At 55.4% G+C, this 11,478-nt stretch overlaps 1 protein-coding gene across 3 annotated transcripts in view; it reads right to left on the reverse strand.

Annotated features, from left to right (window-relative positions):
• Positions 1–6,607, reverse strand: part of IQSEC1 (IQ motif and Sec7 domain ArfGEF 1) — a 539,967-nt gene extending 533,360 nt beyond the window's left edge. For 2 of the 3 annotated variants that reach the window (XM_054166409.1, XM_054166399.1), the window contains exon 1: positions 6,018–6,607. In XM_054166409.1, coding sequence (XP_054022384.1) covers positions 6,018–6,283 — 266 coding nt within the window. In that variant the 5' untranslated portion in view covers positions 6,284–6,607. The remainder of the gene's footprint in view (positions 1–6,017) is intronic. The other variant, XM_054166438.1, reaches the window with a different exon arrangement.
• Positions 6,608–11,478: the final 4,871 nt, after the last annotated feature.

Genomic DNA, 11,478 nt, shown 5'->3' on the forward strand with positions numbered 1-11,478 from the left:
GGACAGATTTCCTTCATGGTTTGAAACCCTCTTTAAACTCATTCTGTTACAGGATGGGTTACCTTCTGCTGCTTTGTTGTTCCTCTCCCAAAATAGCACTAAGGTTTGCTGTTTTCTTTCTGGATCAGCTTTTAGTCCCTCTAATTTCCCAGGAATTTTCTGGATACTAGCACAGCATTTAGTCATCGCTGTGCTTTTTGCCCCACCTTGTTTTATGAGCTATTTTATACCCATCAGTTTCCCAATTAATTTGTCTTTCTGGGCTATCATTTAGCAGACACTTTGTCAGTATTTAAAATGCAATGTCCTGCATCTGGCCCAGGGCAATCCCAGGCACCAATATAGGTTGGGCAGGGACTGGCTTGAGAGCAGCCCTGAAGAAAAGGCCTTGAGGGTGCTGGTGGATGAGAAGCTCAACAGGAGCCAGCAGTGAGCACCTGCAGCCCAGAGAGCCAAGCAGAGTCTGAGCTGCATCAAGAGAATTACGGCCAGCAGGGTGAAGGAGGTGATTCTCCCCCTCTGCTCCACTCTGCTGAGACCCCCACCTGGAACACTGTGTCCAGTGCTGGAGCCTCTATTACAGGAAGGATGTGGAGGTGCTGGAAGGTGTCCAGAGAAGTGCCACGAGGATGAGCAGAGGGCTGGAGCTCCTCTCCTATGAGGAGAGACAGAAAGCTGGGGCTCTTCAGTGTGGAGAAGAGAAAGCTCCAAGGAGACCTAATTGTGGCCTTGCACTATCTGAAGGGGGCTCCAAGAAAGCTGGGGAGGGACTTTTGATGGTGTCAGGGAGTGACAGGACTGGGGGGAATGGAACAAAACTAGAAGTGGGTAGATTCAGATTGGATGTTAGGAAGAAGTTCTTCCCCAGGAGGGTGGTGAGAGACTGGCACAGGTTGCCCAGGGAGGAGGTGGAAGCCTCCTGCCTGGAGGTTTTTGCAGCCAGGCTGGATGTGGCTGTGAGCAACCTGCTGTAGTGTGAGGTGTCCCTGCCCATGGCAGAGGGGTTGGAACTGGATGATCCTTGAGGTCCCTTCCAAGTCTAACAGTTCTATGATTCAAGAGGTCCAAAACAATTCAGTTTAGTTATCAAGTCCATGTCTTATTAGAGATCTTCACACTATTGATTTCCTCCAGCCTGCCAGACCAAGGAATGCCTGTTCCGAGAGATGCTGAACTCATCTGCTGATGTGCAAATCCCATTGATGAATCCAGAAGGAATGCTTCAAAAACACAAGCACCCAGCCCCTTCAGGGCCAAATCCTTATCCTCATAGCTCAGTGGTCATACTGTTTCAGTTATATGTTGACAGAAAACAATTCTGTTCACTTTAGTTGAAGATCACAGAAATGTTTTTGTTTGAAGAGACCTTTAGCATCATTGAGTCCATGCATTAACCCAGCACTGCCAGCTCACCACTAAACCACGGCCCTCAGAACCACAGCTACACAGCTTTGAAGTGGCTCCAGGGATGGGCACTCCACCACTGCCCTGGGCACCCTCGTCTCAGGGATTACCAACCCAAACCTCTCTGGTACAAGCTGAGGATATTTCTTGTCCTGTCACTTGAGAGACCAACCTGTCTCCAAACTCCTTTCAGGGAGCTTTAAAGAGCAAGAAAGTCTCTCCCCTCAGCCTCCATTCCTCCAGGCTGAACAACCCCAGTTCCCTCAGCAAGATGCCAGAACTGCACCATCCCCTACCTGCTGTAGGGCTGACAGGATATGTAGCTCTGCTGTGGTAGCAAACTGTTCCTTTTGGACACAAGCTGTGCTTTTCACAGACACATTCTTCACGAGCAAAACCAGCCAAAGGTGCACCCTTCAGCAACAACTGCACCTCTCTCCTGCAGATTTCCTCCAGCAAGGTCATCAGTCACAAATCTCACTTTCCTCCACCGCTGAGACAGAGGACCAACGGCAGCACTTCATCTACAGCCTCGCTGACAAGGAGGCAGAGAGAGCAAAACCTTGCCCAAACACAAGCACACTCTAACAGATGCTGGGTACCTCTTCCTCACCAAAGCCAAGCACAAACAAGCTGCTGTTGGAGCACGGCACAGACAGCGAGATGGGATTTGCGTCATACCAACAGTGTCTCAGAAAAGGACATCTCTGGAGGAAGGGGGGAAGAAAAAAGTCAGGCTGGTCTCTATACTAATGCAATCTTTGGCTTCCTGCTGAGGCTGTGTGCAAGGGCAGCATCCAGTGCCAACAGCGACATGCAAAGCCACCAGCTCATTCTATGTAGGCCACAAAGCAGCCTTCACATGTGACTGTCACCAGAGCAACAACTTCCACTCACTAGGCTGCACCAAGCACACCTCAGCTGAGGCCGAGGGTGCCTGGTAAACACAGCCAGGATGTCTTCAAGCTCCAAGTTGTGACTGTTTTCCCCTGGATAACAAAGGCAGTCCTGGATTCATGTAAAAATAAAACCAGCCAGCCCAGGTGCACAATTGAAGCTGAGCTGCAAATAACACCCTCCCAAAATCGTTCTGTCTTAGCAGATAATTCTCCTTCTGCCTCCTGCTCAAACTCTTCCTCCCAGGCACTTCCTCAGTGGACAAGGAGCGCGGTTTGTAACTTGATTAGGTTACGTATAAATATCGCTCCCTAAGCTGGCAGCAAGCCACTGGTGAATTTCCAGAGCTGGAAAAACTCTCTCTGTATAGATATGAGAAGATCCAGTATGTCTGCTTTTGCTTATCTACCAGACTGGCTGCACAGGACATGCCTCTCTCATGCTGAGCAGCCGACTTCTAGAAGTTCTGGCTGCTTCTTCAAACGTTAAATGAAATGGATTAACTGAAAATTAGTCTTATGCAGCTTAATGAGTTAAACACCCATTGTTATCTCTAACATGCTGATTCATTAGATCTCACAAAGCCTTGTAATCAACTCATTATCCTCATTCCACTTGTGGATTTTAAGGTTGATTTGCACTCAGCAAATTAACAAGCGAATTAAGTGAAAGAGCACCCAAACCTTTTGGGGTTCTCCTCCTTGCAGGGTAAGGAGCAGCCACTGCCCCAAGCCCTCTACTCTTCCCTCCCACTAAGAGCAACCCACACAACCCAAACTTTCTGCTCTGCTCCTTAGTTTGGAAGGAGACAGCCCAGAATATTGTTACCTTACTGGCCTGGGGATTTTTAATTGCAGAAACCTGTTGCTGGACTCAGTAACAGCTCCCCAGGAGACATCCAGCTGAAGAACTGCAGCAAACAGGCCAGCTCTTCCAAACTCCATATGCAGCCTTCAGCTCTACCTTCTTCCCATTGTGAGAACTAAAAAGTTCCAAGACTTCCAGAGCTTTCTTGTTTTCTTGTTGTTTTTTGGGGTTTTTTTTCTCTTAAAGCTGTTTTATGAGGAAATGGTCATAAGCCTTTTGCCTTCTCTAACATTTGCATGCCTCCTTTTGTATCACACCAGTTAACCACTACCTGGTAATGGAAAACAGCTGCTTTGACACCTGTGTCAGTGATCCACACCCTCCTCACACCAGCTGAGCTGCTGCAGATAGGAGTCTAAGTGCCTAAGGAAACTGTTCCAAGTCTCAGAGTCCAAGGGCTGTAGACGGCTTCCCAGAAGCACCAGTTCCTCAGTTTGGCTGAGAGAAAGCCAGTTTCCTCTCAAAGGGATTCCAGTCAATCTTGCTGTGACATGCTGGAGGGTAGACAGAGACATGATCTCTCTTGGTACTGGGACACAAGGCAGCCCAGCTATCCCTGCAAGGAGGGAGCCAAGGAGGTCTATGCTCTGGGGGCAGGAGGGGACAATCTGGATGTGCCACCTGACACATTGCCCCTCTCCTAAAGCACAGACCCCAAAGCAAGGGCCACTGACACCCCACGCTGAGCTTCAGCAAACACAGGATACTTCCTGCCCACCCAGACATGGTGCTGGGGAGACTGGGGAGGGCAGACACACAGAACCTGCCCTTCAGGCACCCAAGGTAACTGGGGGCCTGAGAGAAGACTTTAAACCAAGAGCATTTCTATTTTCCAAGCTGGACACTTCCTCCATCTTCCATATGCAGACAGAGAGCAAACCAATCCAGCGGCTGCTTGTTGCCCCTGCTCCCAAAGGCCCAGGGGTTCCACAGCTCCCATCCTGTGCAGCTGGGAAGCTGCCCAGTGAGCACCCACCCCACAACGAGGCTCTCCTGGAGACCTGGGCTCACAGAGAGAGATGGGATGAACAAGAGGGACAGGGTTCCTCAAACAAAGGGGCCCTGAAAATCTTACTCCCTGCAGACACACAGATGGAGCACAGGGTCCAGCCCAGGACCAGACTCACCAAGGGGGCCGTCTCCCAGCTTCCCCAGTAAGCTCCACAGGCTATGCCTCAGAGCAGTACAACTCTGCCATAAATATCCCAGATTAATTCTGATCCCAGCATCAAATCCACTTAAGGGACTTAAAAGCCTGCGAGTCCCCAGAGCTGCCTGTCCAGCGAGGGCTCTGCAAATGAGTCCTGGGCTGGAGAAGAGAAATATGATCAAGCCAGGCAAGCCATTTGTACAATGTTTAGTAACGTCGTTTGCAAGAGACAAATGGGACCAGATAGCTGAGCTGACGTCTTGGAATAGAAGCACAGCCACACACACACAAAAAATCCCTGCACACTGGAGGTAGATGCATGGGGTAGGATCTGGGCAAACATTTCATGTTTCCTGGAAACAGCTTTCTCCTGATGGGGTAGAGGGTTAAATGACTGCTGGTGCTCTCTAGTCTGCTTAAGGAGCTACTTGCTTAGTTCAGGAAAGAGCCCAACATCACCAACAAACCTCCTGAGAGCCAACGCTGCCCGCAAGGAGGGGACCGGGGGAAGCGCTGCTTCCCTATCCTCTCAGCCACAGCGCCCAGGGCAACGCCGCTGGGAGCGCGGAGCCGACGAAAGGGGCACTGGGCGCCCGGCGACCCTCCCACAGCCTCTTCAGCCGCCGCGTTCGGGCGAGTTCGGGCATCGCGGCTCCAGGCCGGCGCTTCCAGCAGTCGCTCGCCCCTCGCTGCCTCCTACGGGGCTGGTGCTGGCCGGAGAAAAGCAGCGCCCGGAGTCGGTGCCTGAGGAGCAGCAGAAGGCACCGGAAGGCAGCTGGTGCCAAGCAGCCCCTGCGCGCTGCCCGAGCGGGCTCTGACCCCACGCGTGCTCTGCCCGCCCCGCTCACTCAGTCCCCAAGTCCCAGGCACTTTCCGTGCGCCGGAACAGCGCCGGGCAAGCGCCAGGACTCTGGTCACGGCCCTGCCCGAACTGCTGCTGCCTCGGAGCCGCGGGCACCGAGGGGCTGTCTGCGGGCTAGGGACGCGCTCGGCTAACGGCGGCTCCGGAGGGCTGGGGAGCGGCAGCGGCGGGGAGCGGGCGGAGGCGGCTCCGCGAAGGGCGAGCTGGCAGGGGCAGCAACCCGCGGTGGCGAGCTGCCAATGTTTACTGACCCTGCTCCGGGTCACTTTCGTTAGCGGCGGTAGCCCGGGCTCTCCGCCCGGCCAAGGTTCCCCCGAACGCCGCGGCTCCCCGTGCAACGGCCAGCGGCGAGCGCCGAGCATCCCGCGTAGGGCATCCCCCGGAGAATAAGCAGCTTCCCGGGGGTACCCTCAGTACAGAGCAGGCCGCGGGGAGCTAATCGGAGCCCTCCCCGCTCCTCCCAGCTCCCCGTTCCCGCTGCCCCGCCGGGACGGCAGCGTGTCAGGGTCCCCACTCAGCACGGAGGCTACCGGGGCCCGGACGGCAGCGTAGCTACCCCAGGGCAGCCCCAGCAGTGCTGCCGCGGCTCAGATCCCCGCCCCGGGCCATCCCGGCTGGAGAACAGACAAGGCACCGGCAGCCAGGCAGGGGCTGCACGCAGAGGCTGCGCTGTCCCCGCCGCTGTCCGGCGGGGCTCGCCCCGGGCACGCCCGCAGGGAGCTCCGCGGCTTCCCAGCGCGGCTTCGGGAGAGCAGGGCCAGCGGGCGGATGGGAAGGGAAGCCCCGCGGCGGAGGAGCCTCGGGGCGAACGGGCCGGGGGCCGCGGGCAGCGCTTACTTTTCGTGCTGGGCGTTCTCCTGGATGGCGCTGAGCACCCCCGGGTAGGCGGGGGGGCCGCCCGGCTGCAGCCTGCATGTGGCCAGGTGCCGGCGGTGCTCGTCCTGCAGCCGGGCGTTCTCGTGGTACAACTTGGCCACTTGCTGCTCCAGCTCGTCGATCCGCCGCTTCTGCTTCTCCAGCAGCTCCTGCTGCGTCTCGATGATCTTGTTCAGCTCCTTCAGGTACTCCGCCGCCCTGCTGGGGTTCTCGGCGGGGCTCTCCATGGCCGCCCCGCACCTTCAGCCGCCGCGGAGCAGGTGGGGCGGCGGCGCGGGGGGAGGCCGGTGCCGGCCAGCCCCGCTCCTCTGGGAACTTAAGCGAGAGGGCAGAAATAAATCACCCGCCGGAAACCGGCCCCCCTCGCCAGCTCCGCGCTTCCCCTCCTAGAGCCGCGGCTGCCCAGGCGCGCAGCGGCTCCCGGCCCCTGCCGCCATTGCTGCCGCTCCGCTTCCCGCGGCCGAGCTGGGGCTGAGCCGCCGCCCGCAGCTGCCTCTGCCCTTCCAAGCCTCGCCGGGGCCGCTGCCGCCCGGCCGCTGTCCCGCCCTGCCCGAGTCGCAGCCCGGCTCTCTGGGCGCCTGGCAACGCAGCCCGTGTCCCCGCCGAGCCCGCAGCCCGGCCCCGCTCGCTCCGCGCTGCCCGCCGCGGGGGACGCGCTTTAAGTACCGCGGCCGCCTCCTGCGGGGGGCCGGTGGATGCGGGGGCTCGGCGGTGCGGAGCCGAGCGGTGCGGAGCCCCGCAGCTCCCTTCTGTGGGTGCGGGGGATGCCGCCAGTACGGCCCCGCGCTGGCAAAGCCCCGAGAGGGGTAGCGGGTGCGGGCTGGGGTACCGGGGGAGCTTTCGGCCCCGGAATGCCTCTTTCCAGCGCAGCGGGGCGGTGGGGGGCGGCCCCGAACCCCCGGGCGAGCCGGAGAGGGCCCGGCGAGAAGCGTGGAGCAAGGGCGGCCATAGAGGCTGTCTGCAAAGCTGGTGGATAGCAGAGGTGTCCCTGCAGGGCTTGGAATAGGAGCTTCGGTTGTAACCACCCGGGGTGCGGGCTCCCCTCGAGGTGGGGGCTCCAGCCCTGTGCCCCGAGTGGGACGGGAGCGAGCTGGTGTCAGCGGAGCCCCCTGCCTCGCCCAGCAGCAGCACTGACATACGGAAACACCGTGGGTGAAGCACTGCTTCCTGTAAAGGCTACAGCAAGCCAAGGAAAGTTGCTGAGGTGTGGGTCCTGCCTCATCTCGAGGGGATGTGTGTTGGGAATGCTTGTGGGAACCGGGAGTGGGAAAGGGAAACGAGGAGATACTGCAAGAAGATAGGGAGGTGAAGACATGCTGCTCTCCTCCCTTCCTCTCCATATCTCTTTTTTTCCCTTCTCCTTTTTCTACCTCTTATCTCCACCTTTAAACTTTGCAAGTTCATGGAATCTCACCATGGTAGGGCTGGAAGGGAACTCTGGAGATCATCCAGTCCAACCTCCCTGCTAAAGCAGGGCACCCACAGCAGCTTGCCCAGGGTCCAGGTGGGTTTGGAATCTCTCTGGGGAAGGAGGCTCCACAATCTCTCTGGGCAGCGTGCACCAGGGCTCCAGCACCCTCACACCCAAGAAGTTTCTTCTTTTCAGGTGGAACCTCCTGGGTTCCAGTTTGTGCCTGTTGCCCCTTGTCCTGTAGCTGGGCATCACTGACAAGAGGCCCCAGCCTCTTGTCCCCCACCCTTTAGCTCTTGCTGAGCACTGATAAGATCCCCTCTGGGGCTGCTCTTCTCCAGGCTCAGCAGCCCCAGGGCTCTCAGCCTTTGATCCTCACAGAGATGCTCCAGGCACCTCAGCATCTTCTAGGCTCCATTAGTGACATCTCCTCAGAGCAGTTGTTTGTGCTGTCACTAAAGCACTAGCTTGTGGCCTCAGCTCTCACCATCATGTGCCAGAATCACAACTTTGAAGCATGTCTGATCCAGCAGAGCCAGGCAGTGGAGACAAGCAGCAGCCATGGATGATGAAAAGACTGGAGTCTCCAGGCTCTCCCCATCTCTCTGTAGTGTGAGGGGACAGAGCTCTTGGGATGGAGCTCCAAAGTGGAGGTGTATGTCTCAGCTTCTCACCCTGCCCTTCATAGCTCAGTTTGGAGAAAGGCTGCAGCCCAGGACCACAGGGGTTCACCTGGCAAGCTTCAGGAGCCTTCTGATTTCAGGTAGAAACAGCTTATCAGTACGATGGTTTTACTCTGGACATACAAACTGTGGTGTCCATCAAAGTGACTGAAGCATGAAGGGCTGAAGCATGGCTGCTGTTGGCTTGGATGGGTGGGTCCTTTGCTGGATCAAAAATCAGCTGGATGTCTGGGCCCAAAGAGTGGTGAGGAATGGAGTTAAATCCATGTGGTCACAAGAGTGTTCCTCAGTGCTCAGCACCAGGGCCAGTTCTTTTTAATGTCTTTGTCAAAGGTCTGGAGAAGGTGGTTGAGGGCACTCTCAGTAAGTCTGCAGATGCCATGAAGGTGGGAGGCAGTGTTGATCTGCTTGAGGGTAGGGAGGTTCTACACAGCCTCCCTCTGTCCCTGGAGGTGCTTCAAAGAGAGAAAGATGTGGTGGTGAGGAGCGTGGTTCAGCTCCAGCCTGGGTGAAGTTAGAGAAAGGTTGGGCTCAATGATCTTGAAGCGCTTTTTCCAGCCAAAACAATTCTATGATTCTCTGACTGCTTTCCAGTCCTAGTGGGGACCCTGGATTCACAGAGAAGTATTTAGCCGCTCTCCAAGGAGTCCGAGCTCCTAACTGCTTGATTGGTATTTTTGACTAGAGCTGTGGGTAGGAATTGTTCTCAGACCACTCTTGGCTCAGAATGCGCTTGCTGGAGAGCGGTTTGTGGAAAGGAATGCTTAGCAGGCCAGCTCGCGGAGGCAACCTGCAGAGTCACGTTGGAGGCAGGCAGAATGCGGTCGAATCGATAAATAAAGCCAGGGGGAACTTGCTTCTTATATGCAAAATAAAATGCAAAGTAAGACACTCAACCCTCATTAACGTATCTGCAGACAATAAAAGCTGGTTAAGCAGTTCAGAGGAAGGACAGCTGAGGTGGAGCAGCAGCACCTTGGCACAGCCAGGATCTGTTTGGGTAGGAATCACTGAGTCCACAAGGGCTGTGCAGCGCTGCAGGAGGGGGGTGAGAAGTGGGATCGGCTCCCTTTCTTCTTTTACGGGCTACAGGAAATGTCGGGGGTCCCAAATGGCAAAGTTGTGTCTTGGGTGGCGTCCCACAGCCTCCTTGGATGAGCTGACTGAGGAACAATGGCTTGTGAGGGTGCTGGCTTCTCTTTTCTCTCTGGTGACTTTGGATGGATTTTTTGAGAGGATACTGGTGACAAAATAATGAACTGAACCTGACACTCGGAGTCAGACAGTCACAGAATTGTTTGGTTTGGAAAGGACCTTGGAAATCATCTACTTCCAATCCCCAGTGCTATGGCCAGAGACACTTTCCACCAGACCAGGTTGCTCAAGGCCTCATCCAGCCTTGAGCAACCTCCAGGGAGGAAGCATCCACAACCTCCCTGGGCAACCTGTTCCAATGTCTCCCCACCCTCACTGGAAAGAAGCTCAGCTGCTTGTGCTTTTCCATGGAGAAAATGAAACCTACTGGAAACAGCCCTTCCAGGACAACAGATTAGCCTGATAAATACAGTAACCACCCCCCAGAAATGCCCTGGGGTTGGCTCCTGGGGCATGTTCCTGGTGTGGTTTGTAGGCTGGTGGCACTCAGCATTCAGAAAGAGGAAGGTGTGCTCCATGTTTGAGGGAAGGGTTCTGCCAGGCTCAGAGGGGCTGTGTGCTCCATCATGCTCCATAGAGGAACAAGCAAAGGCAAACTTAGAAGATAAGCATATTCATGGAGTCAGTAATGTATTCAATCTCTGTGTGTAAGACACTGATTGTAAAAGCAGATCCAGCTTGTTCAGATCTGCTCAGTTAGAAAATTAAGTGACACCAAGCCTAACCTTTTTAAACACAAAAGCTACCAGAAGAGCATTCTTGTGGCTGGCTGACAGCTTGCCTCAGACCGTCCCTTTCCGTAAGCTGAACAGCACATAGAATCCCAGCATGGTGGGGTTGGAGGGGACCTCTGCACATCATCCAGTCCAACCCCCTGCTAAAGCAGGGCACCCACAGCAGCTTGTCCAAGATCACAATGGCCAGGGAGAGTTGGATCTCTCCAGAGGAAACTCCACAACCTCTCTGGGCAGCCTGCTCCCTCACAAGAATTGTTTTCCTCCTGTTCAGGTGGAACATCCTGGGTTCCAGTTTGTGCCTGTTGCCCCTTGTCCTGTCACCAGACGCCACTGAGAAGAGTCTGGCCCCAGCTTCTTGCCCCCAACCCTTTAGCTCTTGCTGAGCATTGCTCAAATGCCCTCTGGGGCTGCTCTTCTCCAGGCTCAACAGCCCCAAGGCTCTCAACCTTTGCTCCTCACAGAGATGCTCCAGGCCTCTCAGCAGCTTTGCAGCCTGTGCTGGACTCTCTCCAGTAGTTCCCTGTCTCTTTAACTGGGGAGCCCAGCACTGGACACTGTACTCCAGATGTGTCCTCAGTAGGGCAGAGTAGAGGGGGGAGAGAACCTCCCTCAACCCAAAAAGCAGGACCTGTCTCAAAACCCAAAGCACCAGCAGGCACATGGTCAGCACATGGGAAGCCTTGTACTCAGTGCCTCTGCCACCACAAACTGCCCAGTGAAAGCCAGGAGCCATCTCTGCCCCCGCTTTCTTTGATGAGCCCATTGCTGATTTTCCCTCTTTGCCCAAAGCAGAGAACATTCCTTGCTAATTCATCTCACACTTTCACAGTGGAGTTCCTGGCTGCAGAATCACAAAATTAACAAGGTTGGAAAAGACCTTTGAGATCATCAAGTCCAACCTCTCACCCAACACCATCTGATCAACTAAACCATGGCACCAAGTGCCTCAGCCAGGCTCTTTTTAAACACCTCCAGTGATGGTGACTCCACCACTTCCCTGGGCAGCACATCCCAATGGCCAATCTCTCTTGCTGTGAAGAATTTCTTCCTAATATCCAGCCCAAACCTCTCCTGGCACAGCCTAAGACTGTGTCCTCTCCTTCTATCACAGTTTGCCTGGGAGAAGACTCCCACCTGGCTGCAACCTCCCTTCAGGGAGTTGTAGAGAGCAAGAAGGACTCCCCTGAGCCTCCTCTTCTCCAGGCTAAACAACCCCAGCTCCCTCAGCTGCTCCAAACAGGGCTTGTGCTCCAAACTCCAACTACCTGACATGGATTGTGTTTGTAATCAGCCATGACACAAACAGCCACAATCCTTTCCCAAGGACTCTGCACAACAAAGTGCAATTTTTCTTTGCCTGTTCCATTCCCCGGTACCTCATCCCAAAACAAGATGCGCAGAGAGAATTTGCAGGAACCAACAAAAGGCAAAGGAAA

The sequence above is a fragment of the Dryobates pubescens genome, chromosome 1, assembly GCF_014839835.1.
Source record: "Dryobates pubescens isolate bDryPub1 chromosome 1, bDryPub1.pri, whole genome shotgun sequence".
Classification (NCBI taxonomy): Eukaryota; Metazoa; Chordata; class Aves; order Piciformes; family Picidae; genus Dryobates; species Dryobates pubescens.